Genomic DNA, 17837 nt, shown 5'->3' with positions numbered 1-17837 from the left:
TAAGCGGCGAACAAAGCAAATGTTTCTACCCGGAACAGATTCTGTGTTGCACAGCCTCGACCAATCGATGTGTGGACGACGTGCAACATCAACAAGACTCTAATTAATGAAGGTATAGTTGTGACTCCAACACGTTACCAAAGATACTCGCGTTACTATAGGAAGTTTATTCACAGGTTTTCAAGCGTTTTGTTGATATTATTATTTTTTATTTTTCGCTTGTTATTTTCAGCGACAGATAAAAACTGCATCGTTGGTGAAACGTTGAAGAAAACAGCAGCTACTCTGAAATCCTAACGTGACCCACTCCTCTGAACATGAGCCGGTCTCCTCCTGTAGCAGGTGAAAGCGGTGTTTAGTGTGTTTAGCTCCTGTGTTGCCTGGGTTGTGTTTAGTTAGTGGGTTTAGGTCAAGTATCCATCGCCAGAGCAGATATGGCTATGAGTGTTAGTAGCAGCAGCAGCAGCAGCAGCACTGTAGACATGGACCCAGATGTTGCTCTGAGGCTGTTTGAGGAGGGGGCCACGCTGGTGCTGCTGGGTGTCCCTAAGGGCACCGAGCTGGGGATCGACTGCAAGAGCTGGCAGGTGGGGCCTCGCTTCCGGGGGGTGAAGATGATCCCTCCGGGTCTGCACTTCCTCCACTACAGTTCTGTCAACGCGCCGAGCTGTGGAGGGGAAACTGGCCCAAAGACGGGCCTCTTCCTCTGTCTCAAACCCAGGGAGATCGTGTTGGCCAACTGGGACCAGAAAGAGGAAGATCTGGACTTCTCCGCCTCCAAGAACGAAGAGGAGGTGAGCCGCGTCCGGGCGACCCTGCAAGAGCTGGACCCTTACCTGGGTCCCTACCCGTACGAGGTGATGAGGAAGTGGGTGTCCCTCACTGACCGCCTGAGCGAGGAGGTGGCCAACAACCTGCAGCCTCTGTCTGGCAGAATATGTGCCTTCAGCGACGTCATCCCCGAGACCGAGTACAGACACACCAAAGACAGAGCGGAGCAGCCGAGGAACGACACAGCCTGTCAGAGCATGAAGGAGGGACTCAACAGGCTCCCCAAGATGAAGATAAGGGAAGGGACGGAGATGCGCTTCTCCGATATCCCCAAGAAAACATACCCACCTGGGGCGACGCCCGCCGAGATCACCCAGTGCAGTCTGGACCAGAGCTATGCCCTGGAAACGGTGCTGGAGAAGAACCATGAGCTTCAGCCTCTCAACCTCCTAGGTTTGTGTTAGATACACATACAGTACAGGCCAAAGGTTTGGACACACCTTCTCATTCAATGTGTTTCCTTTATTCTCACTGAAGGCACCAAAACTATGAATGAACACATGTGGAATTAACAAAAAAGTGTGAAATAACTGAAAACATGCCTTTTCTTCTTTGTCTTCTCTTTCTTCTTTTCTTCTTCCTCTCCTTCTTCCTCCTCCTCCTCTATCTCTGCCCCCACCAATTCTAGTTTCTTCAAAGTAGCCCCCCTTTGCTCTGATTACTGCTTTGCACACTCTTGGCATTCTCTTGATGAGCTTCAAGAGGTGAACCTGACCTGAAAATGGTTTTCACTTCACATGTGGTGTGGCCTTGTCAGGGTTCATTAGTGGAATTTCAGTGAGAATCTACAATGTAAATAGTCATGAAAATAAAGGAAATGCATTGAGTGTGTCCAAACTTTTGGCCTGTACTGTACATTAGGTCATCAGAATAGCCCAGAGTTATATTTTCTGTGTTTCAACCATCTACGTTTCTTTTCTCAGGTGAGCTGCAGTTTGCCTTTGTGTGCTTCATACTTGGAAATGTGTACGAGGGCTTTGAGCACTGGAAGCGTCTCCTGGCACTACTGTGTCGCTCAGAGGACGCCATGAAGAGGCGCAAGGAACTCTACCTGGGGCTCATCGCCGTGCTCTATCACCAGCTCGGAGAAATCCCGCCGGACTTCTTCGTCGACATCGTATCACAGGACAACTTCCTCACGTCCACACTGCAGGTAGATGCTGAATGTCAGGATGTTGGGAACTGTGGACAATACATCCATTAAAACGAAAGCAAAAGACAATGAGGTGTCATGTCTCAAGTTAGGAACTGAAATGATAATAAAAAACAAAAAACATAATGATAAGAAGATGATTAAGGAAATCACAGCAGACATTTTGACTTAACATAAAAGCTAAAGTGTTATTATGTTAACAAAACCTAACAATGTGCTGGCATGCACTGCACCAGAATCCTGAAACTCAAGCAGATGCGGGCGCATCTCAATTTATTAGAATATCATGGAAATGTTCATTTATTTCAGTAGTTCAATTCAAATAATAAAACTCATATATTATATATTTTTAATCAAGAGCAAGCCTTGAGAACTTAATAGCAAATAGGGGGTAAATATACAACAGTGACATATTAACATTTAATCCACAGTGAAGATCAAACATTGTAATAATAGGCAATTTTACATAACCAGACCTTCTCTGATTTGTCATAAGTAGCCCATACAACAATAACAACAAGTTAAGTAAATAAGTATATACACATGCATTTGTGATCATAGATGTTGATTTCTTTTCTTTTTTTTTTTGCACTTATTTTCTTGCAGGACTTTTTCCAGTATGTCAGTGGACCTGGTGTAGACGGTGTGCTTCGAAAGAGAGCGGAGAAGTTCAAGGCCCACCTTACCAAGAAGTTCAGTTGGGATTTCGACGCAGACCTGGAGGACTGTGCCCCCGTGGTGGTGGAGCTGCCAGAAGGTGTTACAGTCGACTGAACTGCTCTGCCATCCATCGACTAAACATTTATCTTTCAGTCTGAGAATGAAGGAGAGGTGTGAACGTTATCTAAGAGCAGATCCAAAGGCTCTCTGAAGTTAGCACCCTGTTGTAAGGAAAGCATACTTGTTACTAAGTCATCATAAGTGTTACAGCCAGGGAGGAGCAGCTGTGTATTATATGTGAATGGTGCCCTCTGGTGGTGGTTTCCTCTAAGCTCAGCAAGCACGTGTTGCCTCGTATGGCTTAGTAGTTGTTTTTTTTATCACCAAAATCGTTTTCAATCATTTTTTTTTACTTAAATATAAAATAGTTGTTCAGTTAATTAATGGTGAGAATTATAAATAATACTATACTCCTGTCACCTGGCATCATCATCAGTGACAGAGCACTTAAACGTTCACCAGAGCTGCCACATTTTAACTGTACAGATGACAAGGATGACAGAGCTTTTATTTAGAGCTTCACGTCACCAAACCTTCTATAGGAGAAGTACAGAGCTTCGTTAGAGGACATTACAAGTTAAGGAGTGAGTGACTGTAGTGACTCTATACCTCATACATTAGAAATATAGATATATAGATAATATAATAGATATTATTCAGTGCTGTTGTATCCTTTACATCTATGTAGCCACACTGGAAAATGCCAGTTGTGCTTTTGTAATGGTACATTTGTCAAACATGAAGATCACACTTCCTTCAGAACTTTTTTCTTCCAGTTAACTTTCCTTTCTGATTTATTTGATACAAAAAAATGTCTTTAATAAAAAATCAACAACACTTTTGATACAAAATAGCTGTATATTGTTTTGTGTCAGTGCTGCATTGGATGTTCATGCATGTCTACTCCACTAGATGGCAGTCATAGGATTTTTTTGGGAAGATTTACAACTTCACATATCTTCCTCTGTACATCAGTTGTGCACATAGAAATGTGCATTCACGCAGAATGAAAAGCTGCTGTTGTTGGTGCTGGTACTGGGGTTCTTGTGCATAAGAAGACTGTTTGGGTGGAAATGATCGCTGCGCTTCTTCTGATCTCGCCCAAGATGATTTGTGAGGAATAACAGGTGGAGGAACATACGTATGGACTGCATAGACAACAGCTGGATCAATTGGATAACATATTCACATGCAGCTTATTAGCTGTGAGCGTGTGTGTGTGTGTGTGTGTGTGTTCTTTGACTTTGATGGATGGGGTAAGCCTTGCGTTACTCTGCTGGCCCATCAATCCATTCACTCATTCATTTCTCCCCTCCTGAACCTAGGTTCTCTCCAGCTGGACGTCTCTCTGCTTTGACATGCCCCAGCTCCGTGAACCCATCTATAACCATAAAGCTGCTGTCAAAGGGACTAGAGCCATCTAATGTAATTATCTGAATCAATGGAGTCTAGGCCTGTTGATGGAGATCCAAATACCAATACAAGACATCCATTCTCTTCCCAGAAGACAGATGGTATTGTGAAATGAATGGTAACGCTAGGCTTTACGATGAAAGCTCCCCTTTTGAAAATTTACGCACATCTTAAAAGAAGATCAGTGCTCTATTTGTGGTCCATACTGAGACCACTGGGGCCTTGCACTGGTTGTTATTTTCCTTTTGAATGCAATTAGATGGAGAAAATGGCTTGGAGCACATGGTGGAAACATATCAGCGCAACATGGAAGGAAATGTGCGCTGATTATTTGTAGATCCCTCTTTCCCCTCGGAGATGGGATACTGCACATTGTCAATGGAGGCAGTCTCAGAAACGACACCACTGGGACGTCCTTGGCGCTCCTGCCCCGTCCACCACAGTCAGAAATATAATGTCTAGCAAGTTGCCAAACAAATGATGAGGTGTCCAGCTTTTTCTGCGCCACACGAACCCTCATCACCCCTCAGTGAACGATCTCCTGCCATGTTGCTGGTATGGCAACCATTTTCCTTTTTAATCGCCCCTATTTGTTTAGTTTGGTGCGGCTGCCCCGAGGAGTGAAGCACGCTGGGAAACGGGCTGCGCTGATTGTGCAGACCCTCAAAGCCTAGCAGGCCCCTGTCAGTCATGGTGGAGCTTTCTCTCCATTAGATGTGAGCTGGTCATTTTCATGGGGCTCACACAAGCTGCTCACCCTGCCAGTGTAAACACAGGCCCCTCTGTTTCTTTCTCAGGCGCTCTCCTCCCCCCTGGTCGCAGCAGCAAGGAGGATGGATGATGGTGTGTGTGCGCGCATATACATGTGCATGTGTGTGTATGCAACTTCTTGACCAAGACTTGATCTGGTCTTAATGAGAAAAGTCACATGTTTGATCATGTGTGTAGGTGGAATTGACCCATTAAAAGAGGTAATTTGATCATATACAGTGGACATTCAGAAACATCCTGAGAGATGTTTTCTGCCTTTTGTTTTTGCATCAATCTGCACCTTTGCGATTTTCTAAATATTTTTGTAGTTTTAATTTCAGGGCTTTTCTTTTTTTGTTTTGTTTTCCCTCTTTGCGTGTATTTGTATGGTTGCCATTTCTCTGCCCGATGTCTGTCTTTCACCCACTGATGTGAAGTGTGTTGCTATGACCACATGGACATATGGCGAAATGCATAATTATAATGAATAGCTTGTCAAAAAGTGGGGCTTATTGGTAATTGCCCGTGTCGTGAGATTACATGTGAGCAAAGAAAGAGTCCTCACTGTGCAGACACTGTACAGGCAAAAAGTTTATTTACAGTTGTTGTGGGACCAGTTAGAGCAGTTTAAACCCCCATTCCTCAGATGTAACAGGGAAAACAAATGACTTCTCCCCTAAGCAATAGTTTGTATTATCCATGTATGCATCTGGTGTGTGGATTGTGTGTTCCTGTCCACACACATCAGTTTCTAGATGCTACTTTCTCTCACCTTTTTTGTCCTGGAGTTTGTCTTCTGTCTCTGACTCGTAAGTGTGTGTGTGTGTGTGTGTGTGCGGTGTGATTACTCTCTATTCCTTCTCCGCTGCAGTACCAGAGGGGCTTCACATGTCTGACTCGCATGACCCAAATGTGAGTCAGGCACGTGTACATTTTCCCAGGACGTGTATATGAGTGTGTGCAGCGTGGGGGCGCGTGCACAGTTTTGAGCTCTGGTGCCCAGACATATGGACTGGGGGTGGTGGGTGTGGGTGTGGGGTGCTAAAAGTGGGGATGGACGAGGTTAAAAATCCCTGCTGGAAATTTCATACACAGCGTGAGGGAGAGAGAGAGTGTGTCTGTGTCTGTGTGTGAGTGTGTGAACAATATGTTCTGTTATAGTGATCTGCTGAAGTTATTAAAGGCAGGAGCTAAAAACAAGGCGGTAGACCTTTGAGGTCTGTTCAGCAGACATGTGTGTCTGTCGGTGTGTGTGTGTGTGTGTGTGTGTGTGTGTGTCTGCCCTTCTGATCATGTACAGCATAAGGACACAAGAGCAGGCCAATAAAATTCCCAGGCTAACTAATTAAAGTTGTAGAGGTGAAACAAGTACAGGCTGTGATTAGCACAGCAGCACCACAGGGACAGAGATAACCTCCACTGTCATGTCCCACTGCCGTCACACAGCTCATAAAAGTGTCTGCGCCGGTGCCGTATATCGTTCTGTTAGACTTTAACTAAATGTTGAACGAGTCATTTTGAGTGAAACGCGGCTTAAGCAAACCACAACAAAGATCCTTTCCTGGTCCCTATTCCCAGTCTCTACTCCATCAGATATCTTTCACCCCCATCCCACCCCACCCCATCCCATCCCCCCAACCCCCCCAACGCCCACCTGCCCATCAGATGACTGATCTCTGACTTCCATTTTTAGTGTGTGTGTTGTCTTTGGCTGTGGCACTCAGAGCATGAACTCTAGCAGACCTTGTCACAGCAGAAAGGATTTGAATACTCTTGCACCCCAAATACACACACAATCTGTCTCTATTGCTTTAATACTGTTTTTTTAAGCAGATGTGCGTGTTGTAGTGTGTGTGTGTGTGTGTGTGTGTGTGTGTGGGAGAGGGTTCTGAGGTGAAAGCAGCCCCCTCCTGTTAGCCCCACACCCAGGGGAGAACCTGCTGAATGGCTGTAGGGTGGAGAGGAAGGACAGGAGGGGAACCCTGAGTAGAGCAGGCCTTTCTTTCAGATGTGAAGAGGATGAAAACATTCATCTCTCACTGTTTTCTGCTGGGTATTAAAGCCATTCCTGTTTTCTTCCTTCTTCCGTCCTCCCCCCCCCCCGCTTTCTCTCAGATTTCCGTACTTTCTCTTTGCCTCATTTTTCTTTTACCCTCTGCCACCTGTGCCAACACCCTTCGCCTTGTAAATAATTCAGAGATTTCTGATGTATTATTCAGACCTTTCTCTCTCTCACACACACACACAATGTTTTTGTCTGTTTTGATTTCCCCCTTAATGTTTGAATACAGAAACATCTCCTTTGTCCATAACCTCTGTGATATTCTCCCTCATTATGCCCCCAACATATCAGGTATGAAATGTAATATCAGCAGGTGCGAGGATTTTGACCACAGAATGAAAGAATCAAACAAACAGTGTTGTCCTATAAATAAAAATAGTGTTAGCAGCTTTCCCCTCTAAGTGAATGCAAGTGAGGCAAGGGATGTGAATAAGTCTCTGTATTCCAGCTGGATGTGCGGTTTAGAAGAGCAAGTTGGCCATGGCAAGGTGGGTGATGTGATCTACCTCTCCTCGAGTCCACATGTCGGAGTGTCCTTGTGCAAGATGCTAAACCCCTAATTACCCCTGATGTGTATGTATATGGAAAAAAATGTCAACGTCTTCATGATGAATGACTTTTTATGTTAAATTTGGAGCTCCCTATATGTGGGAAAAGTGATTTACCTCGGCCTGGTTAAAGTAAAGTAACAAAAAGGCCATGCAATTATATATGATTAATTCTCTTAATTAGGCGGAAGTGGACAAGAAAACTGGTCTTAACTTTTTTTCAGCAACTTGGAAAAAATATGTGCCACATTAAAAGTGTATAAGTATATTTATACCTAAATCATGATGAAATCTGCTCTTCTGAAAATAGTAAATAATTGAGTGTAACCGTGGAAATTGCTGAACCATGGAAATTATAGTTGACCTTCATCAGTCCATCCAGTTTGACTACCATGGTTTTAACAGTGAGCTCTGAATCAAAAATAGAGACAGATGCCATCCTTCATTTTAAAAATAAAATTTACATTTATATTAAACATTTTTCAATCTCTCCCTCTGTTTGCTTACGGCCCAGGTTTGAGTCATCTACACTCTCATGTTTGTTTTTTCTTGGTTTCCTGTTTTTCTTGTTACGTCTTCAGCTCTCTCAGCGGGCACTGCAGGTGTGTTGAAGTCCTCCCTCACTGATCATGCTGTAGCTCAATCTGAAAAGCGCAGGATTTGTTTTAGGACACAGGGAGCTTTTAAAAAGCCGCAGAAAAAATCCCCACCTCCCCTGTTATATTCCCACATCTCTTTAATACAACAGTAAATCTTCCTTTTCCTCTTTCCTCTGTGTACGTTTTTTCCCCCCATCCCAACCTTTCCTACCGTATTCAACATTCCCCATCCCTCCGTTTCTCCCCGTCCAGGCACTAGTTGAGTTATGGGACCATCATCCAGAGTACCAGAGCACAGAGCAGCACAGAGCAGTCGAGTCTGATCTGCTATCTGTATTTTACTTTCTTCTTGTCCCATTTCTATTCGGCGCTCCCTGAAATCTTAGCTCCCCAAAATCCCCGCTTAATTATTAACAGACCCAAAAAAGAAACATCAATTCTCATCAGCCTAAGTTTATTAGGGATATTAGGTAAATAACTCTTAATCACCATTCTCTCTAAAGTCGTTCCCTCCCTTTTTTCAGCTCTAACGCTCCTTCAGTGTTGCTGGCCAGAGTCCCAGACTCATCTCAGCTGATCATCCCTGATCTGAGCCCTAGCTGTCTCCTGTCCTATCCTGCTGCTGTCACCACTGCTATTAAGTCTGTCTAATTGGACAAGCCTCTGTCAATGTGTGTGTATGCATGTGTGTATGTGTCCATGTTGTGGCCAGGCTTACTGGAGCCAGGTGGCCACGTGTTTGGCTCACAGGAGGCCATTTTTCTATCGATGTCAAACCACAGGCAATAAACACAGCCATGTGATGCACACAGTGCAATGTTTGATTCGACGCCAAAGACTTGGAAACAGATTCATGGGAAGACAGTGGATGTTACCAGGACATTTGGCGTAAAGTTTGAAATTTGGCTGAAGCTCACATGCAGATATGACCAAAGTGGTTTGAGTTCTTTCCAAGATGTTAATGGAACTGCGAAGGGAAGATAATGGCCCTGGATTAGAAATATGTGGCCTAATGGTTAAACACAGTTAAGATGCAGCAGAGACTTCAACGAGTCTCCAATGAGTGGGCTGGGTATTGTAGCTAACGTGGGAGCGGTTTGAAGAGGTCGGAGAGCACATCACTGCAAACAAAACAGAAAGACAACTCAACGTAGTAAATCATTCCGGTTTATAAATGTCTTCTGGTTTCAGCAACACTCCAGCAACATGTTAGGTGTGGTATAATTGTGGTATGTCGGCTTACAGATAATTAAATGCCCTAAATCACTCATCTTAAATCGCTAACAACTTGCAGGAGCTGCTCATCTGCCATAATGATGTCACTGCAAACTGCAGCAGAGCATTTTTCTACCACAAACACTTTGGCGAACAGTTTCCTCTCTCTCTCTCTCCCTTCTGCAGCAAACCCAGAAGGATTATCACTCATGTGTTTCCACAAACACTCTTCATTCTTTCCCCATGCTGTCCCTCTCCTTGCTCCACATGTCACCTACTTCTCTCTGTTTTGTGGCTCGGTCTGGTGCTGCCGGTGATGTTTACCTCTCTGACCCGTGGTGTCTGGCCAGTAAACAGACGCTGGCCTCCGTCCTGGTCTGGATTGGCTCCACATTTCTGTTCTGGGCCTTCTCCATATCCACATTACCACTGAACCACAGCTGGCTAATGAAAGTCAGGCCCACAACTGCCCACAGAATGCCGGCACACAAGCTACTGGAGTGTCCTGAGAGCAGTAGATGAATACTACTGTGGAAGTGCCAGTGATTTCTGAGATTTGTATAAATATTTAAGGCTGGATGGAATACAGCAACATCAAGACATGATTTATATTGTATATTTGGCAAACCATTTGCAAACATACTGTATTTCTGCAGGAAAAACATTAGCATTACATTGGTATTCAATTATGTCTTACTCCACATGTTCAGCCTCAGTTCTAACTCTTCAGGTGACTCCGAACTGCTGCTTTTCCAAAGCCACTCAGCCCACAGTATTATATTACTCCCACAAATGTATATGCATGTGTATGTTGTGTGATTTTGGATGTACGTAAGCGCGTGTGTATGTGTACTTTGGAAACACACACACACACACATACACGTACACGCTCTGAAACCATTTCCTCTGTTTTACCAGGTGGGGTGTCAGAACCTGACAAGAGTATCCGCCTCTCTCTTCAGATTCGGGGTGTCTTGTTCGTGTAGTTTCTTGAGGGAAGACGTCCAGTCCAAAATAAACATTTGATCTGAGAGCTGGTTCAGTCACATGCAGCTGGCTGCGTACAGAAAAGACAGCGCTGACCATATGTTGAGTTATATGCGGGGATGCAGAGTGAAGATCTGCTTTATGGCTAATGATATTCTACTCCCACAGCTTCCAGTCTGCATCCTTTCCTGCACCCCCAACACCGGGCTGCCAGGATTCATGGGTAGACAAACAAAGACCTGCAAGGAGACGGAAACACGTGCGGTGATCTGGTCGCATTTAATGGTCAGAGAGGGGAAAGGAGTGTTTTTTCATACAGAAGATTGGTGCTAGCTGTCATTCCTCTATGTGAGGACTGCACACAGACATCCAACCTGCGCTCTACTTTCCTCCTCAGGTGATAGCAGTCTTATATTGGCATGCCTAAATGCTTATGAGGCTCTTGGTTTTATTACAGTCCAAATAAAACTATGTAAATTCTGAAAGAAAAAATAACACAGTCTTCCTCCTACAAGTGGAAAGTTGAATTCATAAGCAATAAAACACACTCAGGGGTTTTGCAGCTACAGTATTACTTGGTCTGGTTGGAAGTAGCCCATGGCGGCTAATGTTAGCAAACTTTGGACACATAACAGTATAATTCAGCAGTTATCATCTAATTATGGACCCTTGTGACCACAGCGGTCGTGGTTTAGCAAAAGTTGCTCAGTTTTCGAACTTTGTATTTTCACAAACACAAGAGAGAGAAAAAAGTTCTGCATGGATTGATAAATAGTCAAATGGAAGTTTTAAAAAAAAGCAGATATGTTATGAAGAAAAAGAAAAAAAAACTCTCCTTAGCTGTCACTGGTTTGCTGTGTGCCAGTCAAATGCTCAGAGCAGTGTTTAGTGTTTAAATCTTTGCCTCTCACATCCACAGACAGCAACAGGTATAGCTTACAGGCCATGAACAAAAAATGAGTGATACGATGTGACCTATAATTTGCTGACAAATGTCCTTCTGCAAAAGTATTTCTTTTGATTGTGAATGAATCACAAACTGTGCACATTTGGGAGAATGTGCAAAGTCATTTACAGATGTGAAACAGTTTTCTTTTTCTCTTAGTAAAGGTTTATTTTCAAGGCTACTGGAGCTTGAATTTGTCTTTGTGTGCATGAATTAGTGTCTAGTTTGATTTAAAATGTGTTTTCTTTTCTTTTGGTAGCCTTGTCAGTCTAATAATGTGATAGGGATGGCAAATCAGTTGTGGTCACACCCAACCAATTTGGAGTCCAGCTTTTCACGAATGATTTCACACGCCTGGGAGAGACCTCAGTCTCCAGCGTTGACATGGGAGCGTATTGTAAATTTGCTCGTTTGGGTTTTAAATGTTAAGAAGTAAAGATCCTGGCTCTTTGTAAGTCAAAGGGGCTGGTGACTGGGACATGAGCCATATATCAAATGTATACATACCATACAAAGCAATGAAACCTTCTTTCCCTTTGGGATGTGCCGCTGACGCCTACATGCTTTAGGGGGATTGGGGGCTAATCTAACAGAATTCCTGACCGGTCCAGTTGGGAATTACTTCAGTCGTAGCCATGCATCGCATTCAGCAGTAGTGCTGCGGTGCTAAGTGGATACAGTCAGCCTGAACATAGATATCAGGGGTCACCAATGCACAAATTCTTACCTTAATAACCAATAGCCTGAGAAAACACAAGGCAGCCTGTAGATCAGCACGTCGGGGTTTCCTAATCCAAACCACACAATTGTACTTACATGTGCATGCATGCACTCCCTCTCTTTCCCACACACATGCACGTGTTTGACTGGCACATGGTCTGCGATCGCTGTGGCAGATATCCTTCATATCCTGTCCAGTAAAGATCGGACATTTGTTTGTGTTTGAGATTCCTGGATGAGGGGCTAAATCCATAAGGTCACTGCTGTGGGAAACTGATGATTTTTTTTATTTATTCATTAAACAAAATCATCTTGAAGGCAGACAAAGTAACCATCCTCAAAGCCACCAGGGACAGGAGGATTGACCCTTGAAGTAAAACAGTTGGGTTTTTTTTGTCAGGGCACACCAGTGTGTTGAGAAGAAGAGAAGTGGGTGCAAAGAAATACATTCTTAAATTGAGAGTACTAAGTACTAACTCGTGCACACAAATCATAAAGAATTCACTCTCAATACTTGCCAGGCTTTGTACTTAAAACTCAGGATTGCTGAGGAGGAGAAACAGTGAAATGGAATTAACTGAGAAGGAAGTTCATTAGTACTGCATGCCTCTAGTGAAAAGCTTGAGATCCTACGTAATAGGCATGAAGGTATTTTGTATGATTAATGGACTCGATGGATAGGGGGTCCTTGGGTCATGGGATTTTGGTTGGGGTCAAGGACAAGGTCGTGGGGCTCATGGAAAGTTTGTTGATGGGTTGCTTCATTTTGATGAAATGTTGATGATGCAAAAGGCCGAGCTGTAGTGTTAAACCTAAGCTGTGAACAGGCAAATGTTTCCAGCTCTGGTAATTTCCATAACTAAAATTATACTGATTATGGCAAACGGTGAGCGTTGGACAAAGGCCCTCTATCAGCATTTTACTAGAAATCCCATTAAAAACACAGCCATGATCTGCTGACAGAAAATCTCACCCCTTAAATTAAAGCTGACTCACATTTGCCTTTGGATAAGAGGACATTCTTCAAAGCCGCTAAACCCACAAGAAAAACAGAGTCCAAAAGTTCCTCGGCCAGCAAATCCCTTTCATTCTTCACCACGTCAACATCCTGATAAAAAAAAGTGTTTAAACCAGCTGGCAACAATATTTTCACTTTCCTCGGTTGTAGAATCTGCTGTTCTTGTTAACTTCCTTACGACTACTGGCTAACTGAGGTTGTCACTACTTTATCAATGAAAAACCCTGGTATGTGATTGGTTAGGTGTGACATCTCTCCAGAACAGCTTTGTTTTGTTGTATTCACATCTTCAAAATCATATAGGGACCACAAATCACAGAGCTCCCTGATGTGTTTAGCCACAGTAAGATCCTGAAAGAGATAGCCTATAGCTATTTCTTTTCTTTTTTTATGCTTTTCATTATAAACAGCAGTGGTGAAGGGTGAGGGTTAGTTTTGACTGGAAATATTTGAAAGTTTATGCTAAATCCTTCATGACTTTGAAAATAAATACATGAAATGAGGAGTTCCACTTTTACAGTTACATAAATTGAGTGTAGCCGATTTTTACTGGACCACAACAGTGGAACTAACTATGTTGGCACACAAAAAAAGAGTTAGTCACTTAGTTGGAGGTTGGTAGTGTAGCTGTGAATGTAGAGTGCACAGCTGAAGACACAAAATCCCATGACTTCCCTCTGCTTCCCAGCTACAATCCAGACTAAAATGTTAGTGACAAGGCAATATTTTGCATCGTCACTGATGTCATTTTAAATTGTTAACAACTATGTTCAAGCTTATCATAGAGGTCATGTTTTTTGTCTGTACTGTAAGCCGGCTAAGGTCATACAGGAGTGAGAGTTTCAGCACACTGCAGACAGGCAGCACAAAATCATGAAAAAAAACTGTGATTTGTTCCTATTACTAGTGTCTGTTTATTCCCTGTATTCACTGAATAATCTAGTAAGTGTCTAATCCATTGTGGCTCTGTTTTGTTCTCTACTAACTCTTGAGGGAAATATCTGGCTCTTTAGGAACTAAATGTTCCCACTTTGTTCACCAGCTAGTTGCCAACTTTGTAGCTTAGCCTACAGTGGCTCTTTAGTGCTTTTTCACCGAAAACATTTGCCTGCTTTTGCTGAAGATATTACAGTGGTGAGTGCAAAACAAAACACTAACATAGCAGGTTGGCTGACTTCACAATGAGCTGTAACTTGTTGTAAAGCTTCCAGATGAATTTAAGAGATGAGCCAATATTCCAGGGATATCTATACTTTTTTTTAGTTTGGAAACACCTGCCGGAGATCCCCAGTTGTACCTCCTAGTCAGTAAGGTCAGTGTTTTAGTGCACTAACTGCATACCAGGGGGACTGGATGTCAAAACCATCTATCTAACAAAACTGATGTCATAGTTATACAGTGGAACCGTAACAAAAAGTTTCAACTTGTCCACAAAAACCACATGAAAGCTATTTTGCAACAATTTCTGTCAAGATAAAGATCTTCAAGTTTCATCAACACACGTCTTATTCACTCTCGTCTTACCCATCTTGAAAAAACAGAATTATTCCACAGCTTTTCTTCTTCTGAATTCTGAATAGACCCTAAAATGTCTGTTTTGCATAGTTTTGCCACTCCAAATACTGTATCAAATCTCTAATACAATGACCATAAGGACCATATTTTTCCTCATTATGGCATAGTCTTCAGTGATTGTCTGTCCCCTTTATAGGTAATTGCTTGTTTCACAGACTATTTATGGGTGAAATCAGCCATTTCAATGCTCTCTTATCAAAAAGAACAACAAAATCAGTGGTTTCAGCAAGTGCCCCAAAACAGAATCATATTTATGTTACAGTGACAAATTCCACATGGAGCAATATGGCAGGAGCGCAGGAAAAAAGGACAAAGTCAGGGAAAGCTGCTATAGAGGGTTTTCTGTTTCCAGGCTTTTATTTGCCATTCCTTAAAGCATGACCTTGATTATCCTAACTACATATTTTTTGTAACCATGATGAAAGGTCTCCAGTATTAAACAATTAATAATTTTGACTGTAACCAGTTTGTTGTCCAACTTTGAAAATAACATTTTATAACCCAAACCATGATCTTAACCTAAATCTAATAAGGTTTTCTTTTTTCCTAAACCCAACCAAATCTTACCTTCAATGTTAGCAAACAATATCAAGACGTCTGATCAGGAGCTGTTCCTGTTTGACAAAAGGCACATTTTGTAATTTAATTCACAGAAGTAGTTGACCATCTCACATGAAACAATATCATACTGTCTGACGTGCTGCTTGTTGACTAGTCACAACACTGTTGACAGGAAGCAAGTCATCTCACAATCATGTTGCACCTATGTGACTGCATGGACAGTAGGGGTGCAATGGTACAGCCCGCGGTTCGGTCTGTGCCCCGGTTTTCTGGCCACGGTTCTTGGTACGGTTTCAGTAGGCCTATGTGTTTTGTGCAGAGAACATCTATTTTCTACCAAAATAATGTTTAAAATCCTATTTCCTTGAAGAGCACTCCCTCTCTTACACACACAAACACATCAACTACCGAAAACCCACGGTCCATAAGGGCGTATTGTCCCATGCAGGGCGTAGCCTACCGAATGGTTTGGTATTTTACCAAGTAGGCTACCGTTGCATCCCTAATGGACAGATGGTGAGGGAACACAGTGGGCCGAAGTGGGGACAGTTATACCCCCCGCCATGATCCATGTCAATCTAACTCATTAGTTTTTTTATACTCCGAGGCAATACATTTACAATAGTTTTTCCCCCCAGCATCACACCCAATCCAGGCTTGGCCCTGCAGTCTGGAGAGGAATTCCTGTCTTTATTAAAATGTGAGATTTGTTTGGCAAGCACTGTGTCATATGAAGGATTACACTGCCAGACAAAAGAGAGTGTTTAAACCTCCCTTGGCCTATACCATAGCTCTCCTTTAAACCAGCATGCTCCAGCTCCTGTACTTAAACTGAACACTCAACTGATTTATGACACTGATCCACCCATCGACCATGATTACCTTACAAAGTGTATTATGGCAACAGACACTTTGCAATTTGTAAAAGCAAAGTGTGAGACTTGGAGGCTGCCCTAAAAGTAATGTATGTGCACACATGTGTGCTGTGGATTTTCCAAGGGTATATGCTGAAGTGCACATACAGAAATGTAGAGTAGGGGCACTGGCAGCAGCTGTTGTGTGTTTGCTATGTTTTCTATACATTACAGAGGTATGTACAGCATGGCATGAGGTATGTGTCATAAAAAGCCTGCTCGAAGAAGCATTAGCAGGGGTCCAAGGGCGGAGATCATTACAAGTCACCTCGACTTGTACCTGCATATGAATGCAACCGCAATCGCAGGCCGTTATGCGTCACACTGTAAATCTAATGTTAGTCAGGTTTTACTAGACGGCATGTGTGGCAGCTGCCCTTCATGCTGTGTCTGTCCTCCAAACCTGACAAAGTGGCTGTTAAGTGTGTGGTCGTTGTTGCTGCCTTTGACATAGGATTTGATGTATGCTCAGTGTTACATTTCACCTACTGACACCAACATCATAACATTATTAATCATGTGTCTTTTACCAGGCTGTTTCATGCTTTCACTACATAACCCCACTATAAGTTTGTTTACATTCTATGGACATGATGATGCTAGATAATGAGGAGAGAGAACGCTGTTGTCTTCATTATCAACAATCTCCCCTGGCATGAGTTAATTTTACACTTCCCTCTCTTGCAGTCACCTCGTAGCTTATCTTTAGTTATAATACAGATATGGAGTTACACTTTTGAGGAGTTGAAGGTCACCTACGAAGCTGCACTGGCTCATATGCATAGCTACATTACCACCCTGCTAAGCCTTTTACTGTAACACAAACATAAAAATGTACCTCAGCACTAGCACCACTACATGTGATGCAACCACTGCTGCTACAGTACAACGCACGTGTGCACAGATTTGTAAACAAAACAGCAAAGAATGCAGAGTAAGGTTATTGAGTTTAAATTTAAAAAAAAAATGCGTACCAATTCCAAATCCCTGTTCCAAGTACTGCAACACACTATATGCTGCAGATGTGTGCAGCTTGTAGATGAAAAAGCAAGTAGACTGTGTGTGAGTTTCAGGAATGTAGCACTGCATAGTTGCTTCAAGGGTCTCCCCTCTGATCTTTAAGTGCTACAGTTGACCCTGAGAACTTCTCATTTGTCCAAGCAGGAGAGCTAAACGATGTCCTCCAGTTCTGCATGTCCTGAGGAAGAACGTCCGATGAATGCTGGCAATGCAAGGTGCAGTAATTGTCTGATATTGTCTGGCTGTACTTTGTTGAACATACACGTGCACAACCGGGTTTTGAATGTACACGAAACACGTATAGGCTATATCCCAGTGCCTGAGAGGAGAGAACACACACACACACACACACACAGCAGCACCACGTGATTGGACCTCCAGCTTTCAGAACTCTCTGTGCTTCTCCTCTGTTCTGACCCTGTGCCAGAGGCTGTGAAATGAGATTATTATATGTGAAATCAGGAGGCCTCTCACATTTTCTTATGGTCCAGGCAGCAAACAAATCAGGGTTAAAGACAGACAATATGCAGAGATAACTGCAGGCTAATCCTTCACCACAGGAGGGTAAGGGGGTGGGATTCTTTACTGGTGGACTAGATTCTTCCACATCATTACATACAACTATCCTGGAGGCGAAAGGAGAAAAGTTCATCTAGTCGGAGATAGAGATGATTGAGGTATAACCATCTCCTCCAGCTTGGGCTTCCATCGTAAATGATCCCAGGTTGAACAAACATTCATCTGGGCGTGAAGTGTGGCCCTCACCTCCTAACCTGCGATTCCTCTTGCTTGCAGCTCTCCGCAG

At 43.1% G+C, this 17837-nt stretch overlaps 1 protein-coding gene across 1 annotated transcript; it reads left to right on the top strand.

Moving 5' to 3' along the window:
- Positions 1-341: 341 nt before the first annotated feature.
- Positions 342-2851, top strand: aar2 (AAR2 splicing factor). Its single transcript, XM_085782224.1, has 3 exons — positions 342-1224; positions 1755-1984; positions 2591-2851. Exons 1-3 carry the CDS (start codon positions 435-437, stop codon positions 2756-2758), a joined length of 1188 nt encoding a protein of 395 aa, XP_085638350.1. The 5' UTR covers positions 342-434; the 3' UTR covers positions 2759-2851.
- Positions 2852-17837: the final 14986 nt, after the last annotated feature.

This window comes from Trachurus japonicus, chromosome 7, assembly GCF_045865225.1.
Source record: "Trachurus japonicus isolate A0001 chromosome 7, Traja_1.0".
In the NCBI taxonomy this organism is placed as follows: Eukaryota; Metazoa; Chordata; class Actinopteri; order Carangiformes; family Carangidae; genus Trachurus; species Trachurus japonicus.
Note: the sequence above shows the minus strand (reverse complement) of the source record. Positions and strands in the feature narration are given on the sequence as shown.